The following is a 26,422-nucleotide window of genomic DNA, read 5'->3' as shown; positions in this document are numbered from 1 at the left end:
CACCACCATCATCCTCCCAGTCCCCCAGGTTTGCCTTGGACTTCACACTCACACCCCAGATGTCTAATCTGTTGCCAGAATTGGTTGTTTTGCCCTTCACAACTCCTTTCCTGTGTGTGCCCCCTTCTCTTCTCTGACACTGCCACCATCCTGGTGCAGGCCCTTATTACCCGCTTACCTGGACTAGCACAATGGCCATTGCTTAGCACACTGCCCAGCATGTACTGGGCGCTTCTTAAATGCTTTTTGATTCACTGATCAGTCTCCCTGCTTTGAAGTCTTTTCACTGCTCTAATCCTTCTTTTACTCAGCTGCCAAAGTGATTTTTCTATGGCATTGGTCTGGCTGTGTTACCTCTCTCCCTGCCCTCCCTACCAAATGAACTAGTGGCTGCCTGTCACAAATAGAAAGGCTTCTGGCATTTAAAGCCCTTCACATCCTGGCCTCTCTCAAGACTCTCATGGCATTTCCCCCCTGCCCCCCCACCTCTTCAGCTGATGACCTTACCTCATACTTCACTGACAAACCTGAGGCTGTTTGCCTAGAGTGCCCTCTTGTGCTCTGATCTGGATTTCACATCACTCAAATACACCCCCCACTCTCTCTCTCTTTCTCCAGTCTCTGATGAAGGGGTAAACTGTTTGCTTGTCAAGGCCGCTCCTCTACGCATACCTTCGATTCTGTCTTATCATTTTCAGCTGGTTACCCACGCTGGGATCTGGATTCTCTAATATCCAATCTCGCTTTCTACCTTCCTCACCAGCTAGCATCCTCTAGCTCTCCTCCCATCCCACAGTCCTCCCGGTCAGTGTCATGTTTTGTGATTGGGTATGTGGTATGAGTGAGAGTGAGAAGCTGTCCAAACTGGGCACCTGCAGGGATGGCGGTACTTAGACCAGGGCTTCTTAAACGCTTTGTACTCTCGACCCCTTCAGCACTTCTTAAACTGTACTTTGAGAGCCTGGGGTCTCGACCCACAGTCTAAGAAGTGCTTCTAGACAGTAACAGGGAATTTCTGAAGAGAGGTGGATTTGGAGTAATGGTGTCAAAAGCTCCAGAGAGGTCAGGAAGGATGGGGCCAGAAAAGGCCTTTGTATTAAGCTGGGAAGAGATGATGATGATAGCTACCACTTATTTCTATAGTACTTTAAGGTTTGCCAAAGCTACTTCCCTCACTGGGTTGCTTGCTAACCTCAGAGAGAACAGTTACAGTAGAGTGGGGGATGGGAAGTCAGAAACATGTAAGATCCATAGAAGCTAATAATGTCAATACTCACCTGCATCTCTGCTCTGTCACTGATCTGGGGATTCAGTCAACAAGCATTTATTAAGCTCTTTCTATGAGCCAGGCACACAGCTAAGCCCTGAGGCTACAAAGAAAGAGAAAGACACAATTCCTGCTCCCATTTTGATGGGAGAGACAATATGCAAACAACTAGGTACCTATAAGATAGATACAATATAGATTGCAGCCCATCCATGCTCAGCCATCCTCTGTTATTCTGGCCCCTGTCCTCCCTCCCACATGTTAACAGCAGCATGAAAAAAAAGAAAAAAAAACCTTTGGCATCTTTTATTTCATTTGGGGCTTCTTGTAACCCTATGAAGTAGTCAGGGCCAGAATTATCACCTCTGTTTCATGGATGAAGAAACCGAGGTTCAACGATGTTAGGTGAGATCGTATAACTGCCAGCTGTTCCCTACAGATTGTCTGACTTCTAGCCCTATACCCTTGCCACTGCCTGATGCTGGCTCCAAGGAAAAGCTTGAGAGCAAAGACATCCTTCTATTGAGTGGCTGATTGCTCTTTGAAACTCATTCACACTAAACTGTTAAGTCATTCAGTCTTTGATTCCTAATTGGGGAATAGAAGGCTTTTTCTTCCCTGAAGGACTCTGAAGCATTAGCGAGCAAGTGAAGAATTTCAGAAGAGGCAAGGGTTCTTCTGAAATCCCATTAGGCCTATTAGGCCAGTCCCGACCATAGACCTCATTCAGACTTTTTTGGTTTCCAAAGGTGATTTGAGGATGTATGTGTTAGCAGTGATAATGATCAGAAGGATTAGTCTGTTCTTTTTCTCTTCCAATTTTTGTCTCTGGGGAACATAAGCAGGGTGGCCTGGGTGAGGCTGCCCTGGGCTTAGTGCCTGGATGTGCCTGTGTCCTTTTGTCCCCAGCTTCTTCCAGGACTACACAGCCTGCCCTGACTCTTGTTAGTTGGCAGATCACCTCCTTTCAGGCCTCCCCCTTCCTCATATGCCCCTTTCAGCCCAGGCATAGATTGGGCCTTCTCTCTCAGCAATAATGAGCTTAAGCCAACTCCCTTAGCTTCCCTCTGACTTTCAGGTCAGCCCCCTTGGGCTTCCACACCAAGCGCATTGACCATAGACCCCTTCTCTCATGTTCTGGGACACATCCATATGCTTGTTGTTGTCGCATGCCCATTGCCTGCCCCTTTTTAAGGATGAGAAATTGGGGAGAAGCTCAGCTGGTCCAATTCAGACAGACATCTGGGCTGGACTTGACCATAGCTTTTTGATGGTCAGTGTTGTGGAGCCCATGTGGACAAGGGTGGTGCCTCATCATCTCCATGGCAAGGAGGGGGTGGAGTCACAGAGATAGATGCAAGCCTCCCGAGATCTGGCCAAGACGTGAGGGATCATCCCACTGAGTGCACAGCCCCAGGATGCAGCCAGGTGGATGCAGTATGGCCCAATGGGAGAGGAGGAGTACAAGAGGGGCTTGGGAATGAGTGGGGAGAGGAGAAGGTGGATTTCTGGTGGTAGCTGGGGAGAGAAGGAAAAGAGAATACGTAAAGAAAAAAGAAAAGGAAAGCTGCAGAAAGAAATTGGCTGTAGTCCCAGAAGAACCTGTTTGGTCTGAGGTAGAGAGGAAAGAAATGGGAACCTCAAGGAATATTAATGAAGGGAAAGGGTAACAGGTAGAGTACAAATGCAGCTTGGGTCTCAGAAGTAGATGTGTGTGTAGCACACTGGGGAGGTGGTGGTAGAGATTTCAGTCCCGGAAACAAAGGAAAAGAGAAGAGGGATTTGGAAGAAAGCATTAGGAGCTGATTAAGTACATATGCCCCCACTGGATCTGCCTGCTGCATAGGAAGGAACCCTAGACATGACATCTGGAAAAGCATTTGGTAAAATGTGGTGGTTGTAATCTTGTGGGACCCCATGAGCCAGGGCAATGCACTTTGCATGCCTCTGACTTCTGGCTGGACCCCTCAATCTCTGATCTCAGCCCAGACCTCCAGGACATCCTGCCACCTTAGCCAGTGACCAGAGCTCCAATTTAAACTGGGCCTCACTGCCGGATTCATGACCTGACAAGGCTATCTTAAGAAATCAGTGAGTTTTTTTGACAGTGGACCCTCCCAGAAGTTCCGTGCTGTAGACAAGGTAGATGTACTTTGTGCCTCTTTATTAAATGGGGAAACTGAGGCTGAGAAGCTTTTAGTGACTTTGCTGAGTACACAGGAATTGTGAGGCAGCATAATAGAGTAGCTGAGATTTGGAACTAGAAAGAGATCAGGGCTTGACTCCAGCTTCAGGCATTTCCTAGCTAGATGACCTTGGGCCAGTCACTTCCCTACATTGGATCTTAGAGGGGAGTTGGCTTCAGTGACCCAGAATCCTTTCAATTCCAGTTCCATTATCCTTTACTCCTTCAGTAAGAGGCAGAGCTGAAATCTGAATCTTGGGTTTGAGTCTTGTTTTTTCATCCCTAGGCCATTCTCTCTTTCTACTGTATCATGGTGCCTGGTCCAAAACGTTCAGGGGGCTCTTCATTACCTAGAAAATAAATGGCAAATTTCTTGGCTTTGGCATTCAAGGTCCCCATCATTTGGTTCCATTTCAATTTTCCACCCTTATCTCCAAATATTATAGTCCATGAGCCCTTCACGCTGGTCTTACTAGGTCCCTGAACAAGGGCTTGCATACTTCCATCTCAGTTTCCTCAGATAAAAGTTTCCTTGTGCCAGTTTTCCCTGATTGCTCCCTCCTCTGCCCTCCTTATCACTAACGCCCTTGCGACCCTTAGCAGATGCTACCTGTAGCATGATATAGTAGAAAGAGACCTGGCTTTGGTGTCAGAAGACTTGGGTTCAAATCCTACTCCTGTTGCATACTACCCGTGTGACCTTGGACAAGCTTCCTTTCCCTGGGCCTAAGTTTCCTCATCTTTCAAGTGAGGGGGTGGGCCAAATGGCCTCTGACATCCCTGGATTTTGTGTATGACCTTGAATAAGTCCTTTCTCCTGACTAGGCCTCTTCTGCCAAATGAGGGGGTGGGCCTAGCTTTGGAGGCCTAGGGCTAGGCTTCCAGGATCCATCCTCTCTTCTAAACTCGATGGGAAGGTCACTAATATGGGCTGCACCCAGGAGAGATGTTCTCTAAGCATTTTTCAGTGATGATAAAATGAACACAGGAATTGGAGGCAGTATTCCCTTTGCCAGGGCTTTAAGGCCAGTGAACAAGGACTGTTCCAATGAAAAGATTTCAAGAAATGGAAAGAGTTGGCCTATGATAAAGATCCTCTGAAAAGAATGGAAAAAATGTAAATAAATATGAAGGCTTAACACAAAATAGAGCAAAGTTGCGTTACAGGAGAGACAGCCCCGTGGCTTGGAGATGGGACAGTGATGACCAAAAAAAGGAATTTCAGCAGATCCGTGGAACGAAGGAGTCATTTGTGCTTCCCATGTGCCAGGCACTGTGCTAAGTGCTCAGGTTACAAACAGAGGCAAAAACAATCCTTGTTCTCCTGGGAGAGATAACATGTAAATAACAAGGTCCAGACAAGATCTATGCAGAGTGGCTGGAAGGTCATCTCACAAGAGGAGGTGTTAGTGGATGGGGAGACCCAGAAAGTCTCCTGGAAGGAAGCCAGGGAAACTAGGACTCATAGGTGAGGGGACGGCCGATGCAAAGGGTGTCCACTTTGAAGGACGGCTGGATTGTAGAGCATGTAAAGGGGTGGGGGAGTGTAAGAAGATTGGAATAGTAGTAAGGGGCCAGGTTGTAAAGAGCTTTAAATGCCAAACAGCAGATTGAGTATTTGATCCTGCAGGTAATAGGGAGCCATTTGAGTTTATGGAGGAGAGTGTGTGACATAGACCTAGGAAAATCACTTTGACAGCTGAGTGGAGGATGGACTGGAGAGGGGGAACACTTGAGGCAGGAGACCAATGAATTCTGAGCCTCCTGCAGTAGTAAGAGGTGAGGTGATGAAGGCCTGAAGAGCCCTTTGATATGAGAGCAAGACAAGATGATGAATATGAAAGATGAGGAATTTAGCGTGATGCTAAGGTCTGAGGATGGCAGGAAAGGAGGACAGATACTGGATGATGACTGCTGGAGAAGGGAGAAAGAGGCAGGAGTCCAGAGGGGGCAACCTGCTGCAGATGACAAGAGGGGATGGGGTCAAGGGTTCACGGAGTGGGCCGGACTTTGGCAAGCAGAAAGTCCTACCTCTTCAGAGAGTATAGTGAAAGAGGTTTGGAGGAAATGTAGCTGAATGTTGTGAGAGGATGAATAGGAAGGAAGAACTTGGCATAGCCAGGTAAAGTCCTTGCCCAAGGGTACACACAGGTTCGTGGATCTTGAGTTAGATTGGATCTCAAAGGTGGAAACTGAGGCTCAGGGAGATGGAGTGACCTGAGATTTGAACCCTTTAAACACTTCTTCCCCTGTACCATCTCTGGAGAATATCCCCATCTCCCCCCCACCCCCCAAAAACATGTTGTGTGGGGAAAAAAACCAGGGGCACTTCCTGAATAAAATAACTGTTTATTTGGTGCCTAACGTTGACAAAGTACTCTCTTCACAACAACCCTGTGATGAAGCCAGTAGAAGGGTTATTATTCCCCTTTTACAGATGAAGAAACTGAGGCTTTAGTTGAGTAACTTGGCTATGGTCACAGATAACTGTCAGAGCATAGATTTGAATTCAGATCTCTGGACTCCAATTTTAGTCCCATTTCTACTATATTTCACTCCTTCCTCCTTGACCTGAGTTCATAGTTGCTGAGGCCTTTTAGGGCCACTTGCACTACGACCTGGGCTTTCTAAGTAAAGCAAGTGTTTCTGTGATTTGGCTTAAGGTTCATACTAAAAGGAGAAAAAAGGAAGAACAGATTTTTGCTTAGTTATGAAAATAACCTGTAGGACAGCAGGAGTATTAAGTGTATAAATATGTCTGTTCTGGACAGATGGAGCCATGAGGTTACTTACTGTGGTAAGAAGTGGGGCGGGCCAGAAGAAACAACCCAAGAAAAACCAAAGACAATATTAGTTTCTTCAAGGTCAGTGAGGTAGAATTTGGCATTTGTGAGGAGGAGCTTCTTTGGTCTCTTTGGAGAAAAAGTCCATGCTAGGAGATCCCTTTGTTGGAAACACCTGCATCCCCCAAAGAAAGCTGCATTCTCCCTGCCCAAAGATGAGACTTTGGGATGCTCTGTTCTGTTTGGTTGGTGACTCTAAGCCTCAGCCATTGCGGGGGGTGGGGGGGCACAAACTCTGGTCCTTCAGTGCTAGCAATGCACCCATGGGCTTGGGTGATGGGAGGCAGCGAGCATGGCCACGTTGTTGCCAACTGTTAGACTCTGAACTGACTGGAGACTGGGAACTAGATAGAAGACCTTTTGGGGTTCTCCACCTGCAGATTCTTTTTTTTTTTTTTTTTGACTTTATTTTCCCATTTGGTTTCACTTTTCTGTTTTTTCCTTTGTCTTCATTTAAATTAAAAAGCCCCTAGAAGCTGATGCCTCTCACTGTAAATTATTTGAATTTTAAGTCTCTACCATGTAGTTAATTGGCAGGGTTTGCTTTAATACCAGTTTAAAGTGTGACCTTGTTGCTACTCATTACCTCCTTCCTACTGAAAGCAGCTTTAGCATTTGTTTCAAATATGCCTGACATTTTTCTGAAACTACTTTCTTGATGATCCTTTTTTTAAAAAAAAAAACCTTTTTTCCCCCAGCATCATCTTTGCTGATTTCTTCATCATGAATCTTATTCTTTGGGTGAAGGGATCATCAGCTGCGATCCCCTTTGGTACCCTGCTCGCCATCCTTGCCATGTGGTTCGGCATTTCAGTCCCCTTAACATTTATCGGAGCATATTTTGGATTCAAGGAACAGGTAAACTTTGGTGATATTCATTTGACTATTAAATAACATCTAAAAAACGTCATCTTTATTGATGTACTGCGGCGGTCGAGGTCCTGCTTTCCAGCATCCGGGCCTTCGCTGCAGTGCCAGGTACTCCCTGGGGCTGTGCTGCTGACGCAGATCCCCGCCTCTTGATACTTCAGGCGACAGTCTTCATGAGTGGCTGTGGCTGAACAAATTCATCATCATTCTACTGATGAGCCTCTCAGTTTAGCTAGGCTGGTTCTCTGATGAAAGACATATGGTCCATTGCCCAGCTTATAGGCAGAGCTTTCCTTGCCAGGCTTGTGTTCTGATGGCCTGATGTTTTTGAGCACAGGGTCACCTCTACACCGTAAAGAGACATTACAGGAGGATTTTAGGGGATGCGTTCATTATATGGATTTTTGGGGGGTCTCTAGATGCCCATCATTTCATCTTTGTAGGGACTTGCAATGGGGAAACTTCACTGCTGTAGATCAGCACCCCTTTTATAAGTTTGAGTCTTAAAGAATTACAAAGAACCATGCTCTCCAAAGTGGGGAGCATTGGAATAACCCCTGAGGGTTGGTGGCTGGATCTTCAAGGAGTGTGTGGTTAACCAATGAGAGGATGAGAAGTTATATCCCGCCCTTCTCCAGCACCCCCGTCCTACGGCCAGTCTCGGCCTCTCTCCAACACAACTGTCCTCCCTGGTAGGTAGATAGATAGCTGGGAACTGGCCCGGGCTGTAGTAGGGGCCCTTCTGTGACTGTCTCTGCTGGCTATTTGCTAGTGAGTAAGCCCTATTCCTACTCCTCTCCCTGCCTTTTTGGATTTTTGTTTTGTTTTGGGTTTTTTTTTGGTGGGAGTGAGTATCACAGGGTGAGCAATCCTGTGGTTTATAATTTTCTGTCCCACCCCACCCTGGCCGCAAGGCCACCCCTCTTCTAGAATTCCCTATTTCTAGTGAGGATACCATCATGCTTCCATTGACATAACTTGCCAACCTCAGTGTCATCCTCATCTCCTTACTTGCTGTTAGCCCACATGACCAACCTGCTGCCAGATATTATTATTTTTGCCTTCTCAGTATCTTTTGTATCATGTCCCCTTTCCTCCACTCTCATAGCTACCTCCCAAGTTCTGGCCCTCATCAGGTCTAGTCTGGACCTTCTAAGTAATTGGTATCTCTGCCTCAAGTCTCTTCCCACTCTGATCCATCCTCCATTGGAGCAATTTCACTGCATCGAAGTTCTGACCTAGTCACTGCCCTATAAACTCAAGTGGCTTCCTATTGACTCTCAGATCAAATTTCATCTTTATCTCATCCTTTTTTGAAGATCTCCTTTTGCTTAGGTGTTGTAATGGCCACCTTTTTGTTTACTTCCTTATCAATAAGTTGGGGATGAATACCCAGAAAGTTTGTACTGCTGGGGATTAAGTGATCAAGTGACTTGCCAGTGCTTAAGAAGCAAGTATATGTCTGAGGGAAAACTCGACTAGGTCTTGCTGACTCCAAGCCTGGCCCTCAATCTATGGTGCCGCGCAGTTTTTCTGTACATTGCTGCCCTTGGTAACACTGGACGCCAAATAATTTGGAAACGTTTTTATTTCATCAAAGATAGGTGTTAATGTTTATGTTTTTCCAAATATGTTACTGTGTTTCCAAAATTAGGGGATTTTAGGATCTTTCTGACGTGGCAAAATTAAGAAAACATATTGTAGGGAAAACTGACTCCTACCAGCCCAGGAATGCAATAGATGTATACAGTGTGCAAATGGGCCAAGGGACAGAAACCAGAGAGAAGTGGCCATCCAAACAGTTTATGAGCTTGACGTTAGGCAGTCCCATAGAGAGGAAAGGAGAGCAGAGGGCTAAAAGCACAAATCTGGCCAGGCCTCGAAAGAATTAGAGAAAGGAATAGCCAGAGGCTGCCAGGAAAAGCTCTGGAAAGCCAATGATGTTTAAGTGGGACTGGAAGCCTGCTGGAGGACAGAAAAGAGCAGGTTGCACTTTGTACCATCTGGATATCAAGTGGAGCTTATTTCTCAAGAAAAACTCTTTGCCAGTGTGGACAGTTGCCTGTCATGATAGGTGACTGACTGAGCTTGGGTAAGCAGTCCTGTGAAATTGAAATAGGATAGACGAGTGTCTGTGATTGTTGGCCTAGTCTAGCATCGCTTCCAAGAATGGGAGCTAGAGTAGATGAGTAAGAACTTGGTGTCTGGGTTTTTATTTTATTTTATTTTTTTGAGGGGGGAAGACAGGGCAATTGGGGTTAAGTGACTTGGCCAAGGTCATGCAGCTGGTAAGTGTGTCAAGTGTGTGAGTCTGGATTTGAACTCAGGTCCTCCTGACTCCAGGGCTGGTGCTCTACTCACTGCGCCACCTAGCTGCCCCAGTGTCTAGGTTTTATATGTTCTAGGATTCTCTGTGCTGATTATTTCTCTACAAAGTTATTTTAATTTCATCTCATGCTGATTTTTATCTTTAAGCCAATTGAGCACCCAGTTCGTACAAACCAGATTCCCCGGCAGATTCCTGAGCAGTCCTTCTTTACAAAGCCTTTGCCTGGCATCATTATGGGCGGCATTTTACCCTTTGGCTGTATTTTCATTCAACTCTTTTTCATTCTGAACAGTATTTGGTAAGTATTGATTCTTCTTCATTGGAGACATTTTTTAGTTGTTCCTTATTATTTGCTGAATTTGCTATTCTTGTGTTTTGGAGAATTTATCAATTCAGCTACAGTAACCACCTCATTGCCCCATTGTCTAGAAATGACGAATTACCCAAAAGTGAATCTTCTAGGCAAGTAAAGCTCAACCCTTAAAACACCAAGACTTTTTCAGGGGGCTGATATTATTTCATATTCTTTTAAAAATACTTTAAAATGTAATTTTTCTTTCAAAGAACAAAAATCCATCTTCTCTCTCTTCCTCCCACACACCCTCTCCATCCCGCCCCCACTGAAAAAGGAAGAAAAACAAAATCCTTGTAACACATGCAGATCTAAGCCAAAAACACCAAGACTTTTACAAATATCTTTTTGGATCGAAATCTTTTTAAAATGCAAACAGAGGACACTGAATATAGTTTGACCTTTTCTTTGTGACTCAGGGTCATCATGGCATGTCACCACTGATTTGGACCCTACAACTTTGGGGTGGTTCTTTGGTTTTGTTTCGAGGAGCCACCCCTCTAAAATGTCAGGTGTCACCTCTGGGGTGGGTAGGCCTGCTTCTAACAGCTCCCCACCCCCTCTCCCCTTTCTTATGTGCTGCTTTTAATCTGCAATGGCCTGAAAAAAATCCCTTCCCAGAGGTTGTTAGAATTACATGTAAATTCAGAGTCAGTAGCTCTGAATAAAGGCGTGAGGGCCTCTCCTGCAGAGTATAGTGAAAGGGCTTTAGTTCCCTGGCTTTGAGTTATGGCCCAAGCTCCAGGCCTTTTTGTTTACTTCCTGGTTCTTGGCTGGGTTTAGGCCGAGGTTGCCAGGAACTAGCTAAGTGGGGGGTTCCTGCTGTAGCTGGATTTATGGAGATTGGGGAAAAGGTGCCCTCCTATGGAGTGCTCATGTGTATGGAGGTGCTCTGTATGGCTGCTTCATGCCTTCTCCCCAAGTAGTGCTAGCAAGCTCACCCTGTGTGCCCTTAGAAACCAGGCCTAATCATGCTCATTAAGGGCTCACCTTAGCCTGAGCAGCCCATAGGAGGTACAGAAGGTAGATTGTTTACAGCGACAAAACCTTGAACGTGGCTGCAAAACAGATGATGGGAATGGTATTTTCCAGATGTTTCTGAGGGAACAATCACTTTTAAGCCAAAATTGAGAAATTCCTTAGAATTTAGTTTTTCTTGCCAATAAAAAATATGTGCTTTGGTTATACTTGCCATGTAAAGAAATTTCACTTATTCCCCAGAATGAGACTATAAACTTTAAATGTGATTTTTAAAAAATGAGGTGTTCATTTAATGGTTTTTCCCTCATCCCCAGAAGACTTTTTAAAATTTATACCTCGTATTCCAATTTAGTCAGTTCTGCACTACCGGAGGGGAATAGCAGTAAATATCAGCTAGAAATGGGGAGGGGGAGGGAGGCAGGGTGAGAATTGAGTCCTGAGTGTTCAGGTTTCTCATTGGGTTTTAGAAACTCTTACTTGTGACTATGAGAGTGCTGGCCAACTGAACGCCTGAATCAGCCATCGAAGGCTCCCCTTTCTCTCCCTGTCCAGTTGGTTTCAGCCTTCAGTAGCACTGTGTTAAGTCCCTTAGGATCTAGTATGTTCAGAATGACTTATAGAAATTGACTTGAGGTTGAAAGTCAGGCCTAAATAATCCATACACTGCGTGTGTGTGTGTGTGTGTGTGTGTGTGTGTGTGTGTGTGTGTGTGTGCATCCCAACTCACCTATTTTTCAAACTTCCCTGCATCTGCTGAAGACCCCACCATGCTTGCAGTTGCCCCAGAAGCACCCTGTACTTCTCATTTTCCCATATCCCACGTGTCCAATCAGCCAATCAGATCTTGCCACAATGTCTCTTGTATCTAGCCCATTCTCTTCACTCCCATGGCTCACTGCCACCCTACTATGGGCCCCCCTCACCTCTTGCCTAGATTATTGCAATGGCCTCCACATTGGCCTCCCTGCCTGTAGTCTTGCTCCTCTCACAGAATCCCTCTGCCTTCACTGGGATCTCTAAGCACCCACCACCTTCAGCCCTTAGCCTTTCCTGATTCATCCTGCCTTTGAGTACCTGGCTGCCCTCCGCAGACTGCCTTGGATTGAACTGCTCTGTAGATATTTGGATGAATTTCTTTTATGTTTATGCTGTGTATATTTTTATATGTGCTTGTCTCCCCCATTCAGAGAAGAGATTATTTCATTCTTTGTCTTCATATTCCCAACCTCAAGCTCAGTGTACATACAAAGCACATAGTAGGCACTTGATGAATGCTTGTTGACTGGTCTATAGAAAAAAAGGTGCAGGGTAAGGGGGTGGGCATACAGCATGACATTGTGGAGAGAATGCTGGACTTTAAGCTAGTTGGGAACACTTGAGTTCCAATTCGATCTCTGACATCAGCTTCCATGACGCTCAGCAAATCACTTAATGTCTCTGGCCCTCAGGGATGTCTCAAGACTCAGTTTGAGATAGGTTGCTCTTTAGTAGAGGGAGGTCCTGTGCTGAAGTCACAGATCGCTGGTGTGTGTGTGTGTGTGTGTGTGTGTGTGTGTGTCTGTGTGTGTCTGTGTGTGTCTGTGTATGCATGTGTATGCATGAAAACTAATGAACATTTACATCCCTCTGGTTCTTTCAGTCTCTAATTTGCATATGTTTATTATTTATTCCAATATGTTTTGTACTAAATGTGTATTTGTAAATACTTGTAATGAGAGTCTATGTATATTTTGGTTTTCACGTTTTTTCACTTCACATTTTAATTATTTCTCATATGTCACCATTACCCCAATACTTGTCATTTCGAGTAGCTGTAGACTTGTATTCCATCATGTTAATGTACCCAAGTTTGCCTGACCATTTTCTTCGGCACATTTGCCTCCTTTCTAGTTTCCCCCCATGAATATTGGCTCATAGGTCATTAGAGCTGAGACCAGAGCTCAGTCATCGAATCCAACCCATTCATTTTACAGATGAGCAAAACCAAGGCCCAGCAGAAAGACTGTGTCTCATGGAAGCTCAGTGAGGAGGCAGTGGCTCAGGGCCAAATGTTTTGTGGATCTTTCCTTCGGTCTTATTACCACCAGGAGGTGAATGACTGGCCCAAAGCCCGAGCCCCAGAGCCCCTCCTGATCATGCCATTCTTCTTAGGAGACTGCCTTCCACGGTTCCCATTACCACTCCTAGCTCCTCAGCCTGGCTCCTTCCTGCCCTTCAGCCTTTATCTGATCTCCCTCCCTTTCCCAGCCTCAGTATCTATGGCTACTCTGCTTGAGCCTGCCAGGCCTGGGCATCTCCATGGAGGGTCCCCCCATCCCCACCCCAGGGCCTTGCTGCCTCTTAGAGTATTTAGTGTGACTCACTCCAGGAGGCCTTCCCCATTCTCCCACCACTCCAGGTGTTAGTATTGACTTGTAGGATGCTCCATGTTTTCCTTCCTTATCACACTCATCTGGATACATATTATGTCCCCTCTCCCAGTGCAGTGTGAGCTCCTTGAAGGCAGAGATGGTTTTGTCTTTGTATCCCCAGTGCCTTGCATTTACTTCTAGTAGATGGTTGATGTTTATTGGTGCATTCGTTGAATGCTTTTATGTATGTATGTGTGTATTTAGAGGATATATCTGTATGTGTATATATGTACTGTAAATATGCACACAGAAAGAGAGAACCAGATTTCTCTCTAGCACCTCCCTTAATTCATCAGCCTCCCTGTTGCCTCCCAGCTCCACCAATATTGGATTTTGTCAGTGTTGTTTTTGAGAATTCGAGAGACGTGTAAGGGTACCATGGTGGTGTTTTAATTTTCATCTTAAAAATCTTGCTGGCAACCTGTGTATCTTGAAAATGTAAGTCAGAAATTGCACAGTTGTGGCCAAATCACTCATACAGCACTGGCAAGGCCCCCCACTGCCACCTACTTGCCTGTGAGATGCCTGCCTTCCTGCAGTCCCCAGGATGCCACCCACTGGCTTTCTATTGCATCTTTGACCTGCCAGGGTTCAGCATCTGCAATTTTCCATTTTGAAAAGTGACTGTCTCTTTTACTAGGCAAAACCTGAATGCTGCTGACCGTGATGGACTTTAGGCGAGAGTGGATTGGGAAATAGAAGTGTGGGAGAGAGAAAGGAGCAGCAAGCCAATGAGACGAGCATTTATTAAGTGTCCACTATGTGCCAGGTGCTGTGCTGGACCCTGGGGATATTGGGGCTATAAAGACATAAATCATAGGCCCTGTCCTCAAAGTTCTTAACATTCTACTGAGGGGGTAAGACAGGGACAAAACGAAATTGATATAGCATATTAAGGTTTGCAAAACACCTTCTGGTCCTCACAACAACCTCGGGTGCTATCACAGATGGGGAAATGGGGACAAGAGGGGCAGTGACTTGCCCAGGGTCACACAGCTAGTAAGTATCTGAGGCTGGATTTGGACCCTGGGCTTCTTGACTCCAAATCCAGCATTCTAAGTAAAATTAAGAATTGAGGGGAAGAGGGAAATAAAGCACTAACCACTAAGGGAACCAGGACTAGCCTCTTGTGGGGCTGCTACTTAAATTGAACCTTGAAGACACCTCAGGGTTTAGCTTCCAAGAGGTAGAAGTGAAGAAGGAGAGCCTGGGCACCAAGGTGGGCATTGTATACAGGGAAAAAGCTAATAGTTTGGCTGCTGCATAAAGTACGCAAGCAAGGAAGAATGGGAAATCACTCTAGAAAGGTAGCCAACTGGAATGGCCTTTCAATGCTGTACTTAGGTGTTTGGATTTGGTCCTAGAGGCAGTAGGGAGCCAGTGAGGCTGCTTGAGCAGGACAGTGCCATAGCTAGATTTATCCTTAGGGCCATCCACTTGTCTGGAGGCAGGGAGGCCAATGAGAAGGTCATTGCAGTAGTTCTAAGAAAAGCAGCTGGCAAAAGCAGATGCAGAGTATGTCCAGGAGCAGGAGAGCCAATTTAGCAGCAGCAGAAATAGGAAACTTGATCTTCCTCAGATGACTGCTCAATTTCTGTTTTGACCATGACACTGATTTCATAAAACCGCGCTCGCGTGTGCGTGCGTGCGTGTGTTTTCAAGGTTAGACATGGATTTTCAAGTTTACGCTGTTTTTGCTTTTCAGGTCTCATCAGATGTACTACATGTTTGGCTTCCTTTTCCTAGTCTTTATCATTCTTCTCATCACATGCTCAGAAGCTACAGTCTTGCTTTGTTATTTCCATTTATGTGCGGAGGTAAAGACCAAATCTCCTTTGGTTTAGATATGCATGTGGTGGGGGTGGGGGGTGCGTTCAGCAAATCACAGTTTGGTGGTGGAAGTTTTTGTTCTGAAAGCCATTGGTGCCCTCCAGAGGGGGTGAGGGGTGGGGGCACTGGGTAGCATGCAGCCAGGGTCCTCAGGCGCCAGGCTGATAGATTTTCTTAATGCTATCTTTTGACTCTAATGCAGTTATGTAGTCAAAGCTAGACATGGCGAATAGAAACAATGCTGTTCTCTCTGGCTCTTGCTGCTGCCTCCTATTAATCCTCTAACATGGAAAGATAAGGGCTTGTCTGATATTGCAGGTATAAAGAATTGCACCTCCTCACCAGAGCCTCAGCTGTGAGGCCGTGGGGGCGGGGAGGCCACAGCAGTTGAGCCAGGCTTGTAACATGTGGAGGGCTGGCCATCTGCATCTGGAGAGGCGATAGTCACATTGATGGATTGGCGTGCATTCTTGAAGCCCATAGAGTTCCCCTTGCTCTGGCCTCCCAATTAGCTACCAAGGGCTCTTTGTGGATCAGAATACTCTCTAAACCTTTGCCCACAAGCCCCTGGGCCCATGTCTTTGGGTTTGTTTCTTTTGCATTTACTAGTCAGCATAGGCCAAAGTCAACAATGAATTAATAATAATAATAATATTATGATGTAAATAAAGTAAGAATAGCATGTTTTCCATATGAATTTTAGACTTGCTCTCCCCCAGGTCCGTTCATACTTGGAAGAGTGGACCTTTGTGGAGGTTGTACGTAGCTAGGACACCTCTCTGAAGGACTGTCCATGCAGCGAATGTGTGTGACCAGGGTACTTGTGCAGAGGGACCACTCCTGCCTCTGATGGTGCATATGCCCATGTCATTGCTGCTGCCCACCCTAAGCTGATGCCCATCATCCCTTTCAAGTCAGTGGCCCTTTGAGCTCTCCCAGCCAGCCCAACAGAGACAGCTACTCGTTGCTTCCTATAAATGGCCTTTGATACCTTTGGCAGCTGCTTGGCCTTGCCTGTCTTAATTGGCCAAGGCCTTATTTCCAGAGCCACTAGGAATGTGTTTCTCCATATTTTCTTCTCAGGAATACCATAGTACAATTGAAAAACAAAACAAACACAAATCACAAATTGTCTTGGCAGCCTTGGCCCGGTTTTGAGGAACTATTTTGTTACCACCCTGCTTCTGTGGTACTTAGATGTTGACTAGGGCCTACCAGGTTTTAGCAATTTTTTTAACGTTAAATATTATTTTGTGCCAGTAGCTTAGGATATCCGAATCTTAGAGATGAGTGAGGATGGAAAAAGTTGGGATGTGATCATTTTAGATAAGAATTTCTAAAAAAATTTCCTCTCATGCCCTATTCTTTAAGGTGAAAACATTGGCCAACCCTAGGTATTATATTTTAGCCACTTAATATTTCTGCAGAGCTCGAAGCATCACACCAGAGGGTTTTTCTTTTTGCAACCCCCAGTAGGTAGGTTTGGCATTTGTGGCAAAGTGTTTGGCCTTCCTCCTGCCAATGTTTCCACCCAGATGACCCTTTCCTGTTCTGCTGTGTTTCAGGATTACCATTGGTGGTGGAGGGCATTCCTCACCAGCAGCTTTACAGCCATTTATCTCCTCATCTATGCAGTCCACTACTTCTTCTCAAAACTCCAAATCACAGGGACCGCTAGCACCATCTTATACTTCGGGTACACCATGATCATGGTCTTAATTTTTTTCCTTTTCACAGGTAAGTGGAGAATGGGCGTATAGATATAAAATACTTGGAATAACCCCAAGAGCAATTAATATTTAGAGGGGTGATAGCACAAAAAGCCTCCTTTCATTAGTTCTGTAAGAAAGTTCCAGAAAAGGTTAAACTTGGAAACTTCCTGTACTTTTGCATGCAAGGCCGCCCTGCCTCCTTGAAAACATAAAGAAATGTTCTAGGTCACAGAGGCTTGTACATGTTCCATTTTGTTCTTGTATCTTACACAAAAATTCACCTTCAAATAGAGGCCAACTATGAAAATTAACTGAAATAAACACTTTTTAAATAGAGAAGGAATTATTTTTATTTGACCAGATTGAGAACATAAATAGGAATCTTGACATGTTGGGGCTATTTGGGTTTGGACTCAAATCCCCTCTTCCCTCTTTCTCCTCACTTCTGAATAACTGTATTATGAAACTTAACTTTATATAAGCAAAGTCTCAGTGATCGATATTCGAATCTATTTACAATAAAAAATCCCCACAAACATAAATGTCAGCGTAATTTTATCAGCAGCTCCCTTGAAATGCCTTCCAAACTTATTGTGTATTCAGAAAAATGGAAAACCATCTCCATTGTTTTTATTATATAGTTATAGCCAACTGTTCTGCCCGGGCTTTTTGTTTTGCATACTCTCAGAGAGGTTTTCCATATTTCTTTCGAGTTCTCCTATTTGTCATTCTTAATGACGATTCTAGTACTCAATTGCATTATGCCAAACAGTGGTTTGTTCAGCCATTCACCAACTGTTGGGCTTTTAGGGTTTTGTCTAGCTTTTCACGATTACAGAGAATATAACCATAACCATATTTTCACAGAGATAATTCTTTAAATTTATTTCCTCATGGAAAATGATTTCCAACACCGGAATGACTGGATCAAAGGGTCTGCTGAGGTTTACGACTTGTTTTGTACGGCAAAATCGCTCTTCAGCAAGTCTGGGTACCTGTTCCCTGCTGCCTCGCCAAGATCGTTGTCATTTTTATTTTTGCCAGTTTGACGGGCATCAGGGGATACCTCAGAGTTGTTCAAGTTTATGTTTCTTTGATTATTAGGGAGGTTGAACATTTTCCCAAAGGTTATTTTTTGGCTTGGCCTTTTTCTTTTCTTTTCCTTTTTTTTTTTAACAATCTGTTTTTCCTCTTTTGTAAATTGCCTGTTTATATCTTCTACCATTTTTTATTTGAAACTAGCTATTCTTTACCTTGATAGATTTCTATCCATTCTCCATAAATTCTGGATGTTAGACCTTGATCTAATGCTCACTGTGAACATTTTTTCCTAATATTTTCTTTCTTTTTTTTTTTACTTGGTTAATCTGTTTTTCACAGTACAACATCCTCATGTTTTAATATACCCGTTTGTTCCCTGTGAGGTTATTCCCTTCACAAACACAGATCACAATCCTTCCACACTACCTCCTGCAGTGATTTTCTTACGGCAAACCTTCCATCTAGGATTTTGTGAGAAGGCTCAGAGGCTTCCCTTGGCTGATTTTCCTCCATTTGGGGTCTGTGCAGCACTAGGGGCTGGCTCTCTCGTATGTGTCTTTTGTTCTTGTTATATGACTGGCCCCTGCCTCCTCCTCTTTTTTTCAAAGCCATTCTTGATATATTGATGTCACTCAATATAATTCTTGGACATGAGTCACAGACGGTAATATGCTGCAGTCGGCTCACACCAACCACGCGTAATAATCGAGGTGCCCTCCCCCCCAGCCCCGCCAAGTCTAGCTTGTACAAAACATGATTGTGGCCAAAAATTGTCCTCTTAGGAAAGGGGAATGATAACAAAAGAGACACAGTGAAGCATTCATCCCCAAACCCCCAAACCTTTATTCAAATTGGAAGTAATGTTTTGAAAAAGTCATAATATATTTCTTTATTAAGCTGCATAATTATTTTTCAGTGAATCCATACATCTAGGGATTTTTTTCCTTTAAAAGATCTTTCATTTTAGGACCATTTGGACCACTGTGATAAGCATACCCATCTAACTAGTTCCAGTAATTTTTTCCTTATGTTCGATTGGTAAAGATTTATTTCCTGCTTATATTTGGGATAAATAGACTGGTGTATTTTCTGCTTACTTTTTAAAGAAAATATTTTCAAAACCCTCAATGGACTAGCTGGGATTTCTTGTGATAGGAAGTAAAGGTCCACTTTTTTTTTCACCATCTTGCCATCCAGATCTCCCAATGCCGTTTTATTAAATTATGATTCCTCTCCCCAGTGTTTGCTATCAAAACGTTAATCAGACACTCACCTTTCCTGTCTGTTTGATTCTATTTCTGGGCTCTCCCCCATGCGTTTCGAGTCGAGGCTGCGGTGTGGACCGAAGCAGCATTTCCCTAAGCTTGTCATTTTCAGGTGCACTTGGAGATTATCAGGGATCTGTCTGAAAAGGGCATTGGGCACTGGGGACAGGGAGGGTGGGCCTGGTGGAAAGAGGATTAAGAAGTCCTAACCTCCAGATAGCCTTGAAATACATTAGGAGAGCCGGCAGGCAGGTTCCTTCTACATCACCTGGTTCATTCCTCTCACTTCACAGAGAAAGAATTTGAGGCTAGAGAAGCTCAGAGAGGGAAGGTAACTGGCTCAAAGTCACACAGCACATGTGTGGCAGAGTTACTACTAGACCCGAGTCCAAGAAAACATTCTGCTTGGACTTGGACAGACCTCAATTTAGGGTTTTGCCTTTTTGATGGGTCAATGTAACACTTGAATTAATTTTTTAAGAATTCACTAATTTTTTCCCCTTTTTCTCGATTGGTTTTTAAATTTTTATTTTTAAAATAAATTTTCTTAACATTTTAAAAAATTTTAGTAACAATTCTTTCCAGTGTCTTTCTGCCTCCCTCTCCCAGAGACCTGTCTCATAAAATAAATATTAAAAAAAGAAGAAAAAAAGTCAGAAATTCAATGAATACATTGAAATAGACTGAAAAGATATGCATGATGGCAGCCCATGGACCTCCCACCTCTGCAAAGGAGGGAGAGGGTGGAGGCGGCTCCTCATAGCTATTCTTTGACTCACTGTAATTTTAAAAGAAAAATAGTGACCGTAGGGAGCAAAGCAGTTGAAAATCTTTAGCTAAAACCCAGCTATTATACAAACCCCCCTCCTAGCATCGTCATTGATTTTTCATTCCTCAGTCATTTTAAAATGAAAAGTCAGCTTGATTCAGTTTTAAATTATTAGAAAGTTAAAATGGAATTGTACTCAAAAGCCTACTTCAAACTGAGCAAATGAGAGCAATTCCAGGGGGGAAAAACCCTATAGATTAGTTAGAAATGCATTAATTATATTTTGAACCAAAGGAAAAAAAAAAGCGTGCCTGTGTACCACCTTCACCTACAAGATGAAAACTGGTAGATTTAAAAATAGAAGCTTTAAACTTTTGTAAATGAGCTTCATAATTTTAAGTGGTTCAGCCTTCTGTAATGACACCGTAGTGTGTTTGAAGATAAGAAATAAAACCCAGTCAATCCTTATTTTTAAAGTTAAGAATTTGCCCTTTTTTTTTAATTAGTACATTGGGTATTAAATTATAACAGTGGGTTCTGCTCCTGTTGTAAGTCAAACCATGCCTTTGTTTCATGGTGATAACCTATATAATTCGATGAGAATTTTGCTTTGAGTGGGATTCCTGTGAAACACTTGTGGTTAATGCCTAGACCGGACTAGCACATGGCTGTGATTTGTAGTGGTCATAAGATTTTATTTGCGACTCATTGAAGCCTTGAGTTTTAAGAAAAGACGTCAAAATAATTTGTCCCATTGTGCTATTTCACGGCCATAAGAAATCAGAGGACGCTTGCAGAAGCTGACAGTAGCGTGCTTTCTGGCCTGTGAGCTCTGCGGCTGTCAAGGATTTACTCCAATTTGAGACATCTTAGATCCTGCTGGCCTGTATGCCTGTATGCACTGATTGTCAATCAGCGAGTTTGGCCTAATGGCCAACGTGCTCTCTCTGGTTGAGTGGTAAATCCAGTGTTTGTATGTGCCCACATGACTCGTTAGGTGTGCACAGTGAGAATCCTTCAAAAAGGCCCGGCTCCATTATGCCTTTCTGCATTGGGTGCTTCTGGTTAAATTGTGTGCAGAATCCGAGGAGCTGATGAGAGCTGGGAAAATGAAGATAATCTACCTGGAAACCATGTGCTCAGCATAGGGACAGCATGGCTTTTGGGGAACAGCCATGGGTTTGGAACCAGAAGGCCCCAGTCCAAATTCTAGTTCTGCCAGAATTGTGACCTTGGGCAAGTTGTTTTTAACAAAATCTCTGGGCCTCAGTGTTCCTCCTATCTATAATGGAGTGATCCATCCCATAACTCGTGGAACTGTCTGTTACTGAGGCTCAGAGGAGATAATGTGTGGGCTTAATAATGTTGAACCTATGTAAATGTAAGTTGTTTGGTGTCACCCCCCATTTTTTGATTTTTTAAAAATTGCAACGTTGAAGGGAAGTTGTCATTTGGAATGAAAATGGGCTCTGCTTCCAGACCTGCTTTACCTCGCCGCATTCTGCTCACACTCCTCTCCCTCTCCGTGCTTTGTCACATCCTATCTGCCCTTGCAGGGCCAGCCTGCTCAAGACTAGTCACCTCCATTGGATGCCTTCCAGGCTTCTGCGGGGGAGGGGGCCTACACTCTCTGCTCAGACCCAAGCAGTGCTTATTTTCCCAATGTGGGTATTTTGTATGTGCAACTAACTCCTTTCTACCCCTACCAGATGGGATAGTTGTTCTTGAGGGCAGAGATCATGATCTCTTCCCCTAGTACCCAGCAAAGCATGGGCACTGACTGCTTATCGAGCAGACTGGAATGGGAGGGCTTCTTCTCTGGCCCAGGGGTTCTTAAGGGCCCAAACCCCTTGATCTGACCCACCTTCCTTCTTTCTCTCACTGTGCCATCCATTCACAAATATTAACCAAGTATCTGCTAGATGCAGAGCCCTATGATAGATAAGTAAGACCGGATCCCTATAATCCTAAGGAAGTTAACGGTCTCATAGAGGAGATAGGATAATGGCATAAATATATTCTAATGCACTGGCCCTGGAGTCAGGAGGACCTGAGTTCAAATCCAGTCTCAGAAAGTCACCTAACCCCAATTCACTCCCCCAAAACAAGCAAATATCTATCTGTATCTATACACATATAATACACTTTTTCTAATGGGCATTCCATTTAGGTGAAACAAGGAAGCCTGAAGAATTTTGAGCTTATATGAGGGGGAGAGAACTCTTTGGGGGCAATCAAGGATGACTACATGGAGGAGGTGGTAGTTGAGGTGGGCCTTAAAGGATAGGTCAGGTTTTAAGGGTGGAGAGGAAGAATGGACAGAAAGGGAGTTCCTGGCATGGGGACATGGGGAACCATGGAAGGTGCTAGAGAGTTGGGACATTAGAAACCATCTAGTCCAGTCCCCTCATTTTATAGATGAGTAAACTGATGCCCATGGAAGCTTCACCAAGGTCACCCAGGTGCAGAAGTGGCTGCCGGAGGATTTGAACTCAGGTCCTCTGACTCCAAATTCAGTGCTTTTCCCAATCTACCCTTTTGTCAGCCCTTATAAATGTTTGTGATGAGATTCTTCAGACATACACCCCTTCCCAATTCCTTAATTAAGAGGGTAGTGTCCACCCGAAACTGGACACTTGCTGTTCGGGGTTAAATGGGAGACCCAAAAATGATCATTTGACTTCTTCTTTGGTGAGGAGCAGCCGAGCCTTAGTGAAGTGAAATCCTGCATCTTCTGTGTGCTCGCTGGGAGACCCTGGGCAAGTCATTTATACCTAGCTCTTGAGAGCTAGGCAACTCAAAGATTGGGTGTTAGAGGAGGTCTGCCTCCATGGAGAGAGGCTGGGGGATGGTGAGAGAACCTCCATTGTTGGTCTGTTTTAGTTGATGGCCCAGGATTTTGCGATCTTCTAGGATAATAAATAATAGCATCATTTATACAACAAAAAGCACTTAAGTAGTAATAATAATAGCTAACACATATATAGTGCTTCCTATGTGCCTAGCACTGTGCTAAGCACTTTATAACCATTATCCCATTTGATGCTCGCTATAACCCTGGGAGGTAAGTGCTATTATTAACCCCATTTTATAATGAGGAAACAGAGGTGAAGTGACTTGCCCAAGGTCACCCAGCAAAGTAGTATCTTAGACTGGATTTGAACTCAAGTCTTCCTGATTCCCAGCCTCGAGCTCTCTCCACATGGGATTTCCTGCAATTGTCATTCTCTAGTGTATAAGTCATGAGCTTTTAGGCATCAGCAGCCCTCTTAGAAATTGCCATGCTTTATGTTTTCAAAAAAACAATCATGATTTGTGAGAATTGCTAGTTAACCAAGATATTTTTCATCTCATTTCAGGGACCATTGGATTTTTTGCCTGCTTCTGGTTTGTTAGCAAGATTTATAGTGTCCTGAAGGTGGATTGAAAAGTCGCCGAGAGATCTTTCCGATCGTCCTTGCGGTCGAGTTCTTAAAGAAACGTTAACTGTTTAGTGAGGAAACTTTATTTTGAGACCTCAGAGCTGAATAGTTTATGTGGCATAAAACACCACTCTTGTAGGAGAAAAAATGCCTTTGGGGGATGCAGGTTTATACTTGTTATTTTCTCGAAACAATTTTCCACTGGAAGGGTTTAATTTGAAAGAGTAGAAGTGGCTGAAAGTCAGTTTCTTTCCAAACTAACGTGAGACCACTGGTATTCTAGCTTCACTGGTTTCCCCCTCTTCCTGCTGCCCCCCACCCCCAGCCCTTTTTGTTCAACACTTCGGAATGATGAGCTAGTAAACCTTATGGCAAATGTGAATTTTCCTAACTTAGAAATTGACCATGCCCTTTTTTTTTCCAGCCCTTTATAGCTTGAAGATTCCATTTGTTTAGCAAGATGTTAGAACTGATGAAATAGCAAACACTGCTGTCTTTGTCATTCAATTAAACTGCATACCTCTAGCTTCAGGGCCTGGCCTGTGTTTGTATTTGGTTACTGGTCACTCTTGTGGATTTGGGGAAGCTGTAGGTTTAACCTGTGTCAGTAACAAGGAGTGAGTGGACGTGCTTATATTTCTGTGCTTAATCAGGACACTTGGCTACCATGTCCCCCCCACCCCCCAAAAACAGATCGAGGTCACTGCTTTCAAGATTATTATATTTTGACTTTTCTTAAATAATACTTTTACGGTAAATCTTAGTTTATTTTTAGACTTTGGGGGAATGCACCTAGGTACATATACATCTCTCTGAAGGTAGAATCCGAGATATCTAAGAAAACAGAATGGGTTATTTCTCAAGGCATAGCGAGTTCCTCATGACTTAGAGGCCTTTATTTGACCCCTTTCAGGAAGGTGGCTTCAGAAATGCTTCAGGTTCGTCTATTATAGATTATCGGTTAGCCTATATAATGCCTAGCATCCTTTCCAACTCTTATAGTGTCTACAAAACTTGGAGCCACCAACCTAATCCAGATATTTGGACATCCCCATCTTACAGGTAGAGCAGAAAACTGAACAAGGCTCTCCCAACCCCATGCTTGTCTTCTGTAATGACTCCTGGCCTCACAGGAGGCTTTGGGGTTCACTGACTATCTACTTTAGCAGAAGCAGTCCCTTGGTATACTCATTCCCATCCCATTTTTCACCTTCAGCCCATGGGCCTTCCCTTTCTCAGCCCTCTGAAACTCAAGAAGATGTGAATAGGGAGACGGGTGCTAGGAGTGGGGTGCATTGGGTGGAGCTGATAGGGCCCATGATATTGGGTACTGGCCAGATTCCCGCTAGACTCATTAGATCAAGGTGTTTGTTCCAACTGTGAGAGAGGGAGGGAGGACTTTATCCTAGGAGTTGCCCTCCTAATTGAATTAAAAGAGAGGTCAGGGCACCTTTATTTGAGGAATTTTCCTTTACTTTGCCCTCTGAAGCAATGCCGATCAGGCATGCCCATTGCGTAAGTGTGCTAGATATCGTGCATCTGTTTTTCAAAAGCAGTCAAAATGAAAGTCTCAGCCGCTTCCAATTGAGATTTGAAATTAGACTTTATTGAGTTTACAGAAGAAAACAGCAAAGATAGTATAATAGTATATTTAAATATATAAGCATTTCTTAATCTACTTTAAATACATTCTTCAAGCAGGATTCCATTCTCTGTCCAAGAAAAGTATGCTGAAAACCTTCTTATAAATGATTCAATTAAAGCAAGCCTACTGCTCTTTGACAGAGTACCCCTGCCTACTGGACCAACTTAGCTAGGCAAAACGGCAAAGTGGGCAGCATGGCATAATGAAAAGCACTCTGGACTTGGCCTCGGTTCATGCCCTGTCCCGTGGCTATAGCGCCCAGTGCTCAAGAAATGTAGGAAGTGATTTGGGTGTGAAGGGATCTCTTTTGGTACAAGGAAGGTAGGACTGCCCAATTTGTGCCGTTGAGATGTACTGTGCCTTTGGGAGCTTTGTCCCCAGAGTTGGACCGAATTTTGTGAAAAGGCACTTGTTTTACAAACGTATTTTTAACATCTTTAAAAATTACAAAAAAAGGAAATGAAAAATCCACATAGTAAAGAGCATAAACGTCTGTTATTTTCTGGCTCAGAGAGCCTCATGTGGAATTTGGTTCTAAACCCAGGTTTTTAAATTGAGGAGGACTCAATGGAGATAGAAGTCGGTTTTTTTTTTTCTTTTAAACCCAGCAGTAGCAAAAATCATCGAATTCTCTTTTTTTTTTCTTGTGTGATGCAAGTGATCTAGAGGCTAGCCATGCCCACCCTCAATTGTAGGACCTCCCCATTCACCTCACATTATGCCTCTGTGTGTGTTTGTGTGTGTGTGTTTGTGTGTGTGTGTGTGTGTGTATGTGTGTGTGTGTGTATGTGTTTTTAATAGTCTAGAGAAATTGAGGTGCACGCAGTTGGTGCAGGGCAGGGCCAGAGGGCTTGTGTGCTACTTGGGGTAGGGAGAAGAGGGGCAGAGGCAAAGGGCTTGTATAGTTTTTCGGGGCACAAGGGAGCACTTTAGGTCTCATAGACTTCCCCCTTCCATTACAGGTGGGAGAAATGTTAATATAAGGTAATAAATTCCAAACATCTGGTTGGAGTCCTTACCAGAATTCAGTGGTATACCATGACCTAATTCATGTCAGTTGGACCACTGCATTGTTTCAGTGATAGGCATAAGAGTGGTGGTGGGCTGGGGGGTGCAGGTTGTGGAGGGCATGGTTTTTCAAGAATTACCAGTAATAAAAAGGTGAGTTTAAGAAAGTGAATTCTTGGGAATTTGTTGAGTTATTATGATTTGTCATGCCCAATTGTTTCCAGGATTCCGAAAGCTAGGCTTGATTGGACAAGCATTATTTTGGACACATCTCTGTGTTGGTTGAGTGCAAGGTGGACAGATGTTGACTGGGCCTAGGCAGTGCCAAGTTGTCTCCTGGTCAGGTGCCCCCAAGAGGCCTGTCCCAGGAGGGAAAGATTGAACTTGGCTGTCCATTTTGTTGTGCAGTCAATGGGAGGGGTGGTGGGTGACAAGTGCCCATTGTGCTGTGGACAATGCCGGCTAGGCCTTCGATCGACACTGTTAGCTCAT

General features: G+C 44.1%; 1 protein-coding gene across 1 annotated transcript in view; it reads left to right on the top strand.

Annotated features, from left to right (window-relative positions):
- LOC118832802 (transmembrane 9 superfamily member 2-like) overlaps positions 1 to 23,807 on the top strand; it is a 67,376-nt gene extending 43,569 nt beyond the window's left edge. The window contains exons 12-16 of the mRNA XM_036740157.1: positions 6,994 to 7,153; positions 9,641 to 9,792; positions 14,944 to 15,055; positions 16,634 to 16,805; positions 23,215 to 23,807. Of these exons, the coding sequence (XP_036596052.1) occupies positions 6,994 to 7,153; positions 9,641 to 9,792; positions 14,944 to 15,055; positions 16,634 to 16,805; positions 23,215 to 23,282 (664 nt within the window). The 3' untranslated portion in view covers positions 23,283 to 23,807. The remainder of the gene's footprint in view (positions 1 to 6,993; positions 7,154 to 9,640; positions 9,793 to 14,943; positions 15,056 to 16,633; positions 16,806 to 23,214) is intronic.
- Positions 23,808 to 26,422: the final 2,615 nt, after the last annotated feature.

The sequence above is a fragment of the Trichosurus vulpecula genome, chromosome X (genome assembly GCF_011100635.1).
Source record: "Trichosurus vulpecula isolate mTriVul1 chromosome X, mTriVul1.pri, whole genome shotgun sequence".
Taxonomy (NCBI): Eukaryota; Metazoa; Chordata; class Mammalia; order Diprotodontia; family Phalangeridae; genus Trichosurus; species Trichosurus vulpecula.
The sequence above is the reverse complement of the archived record's forward strand: the minus strand, read 5'-3'. Positions and strand labels throughout refer to the sequence as shown.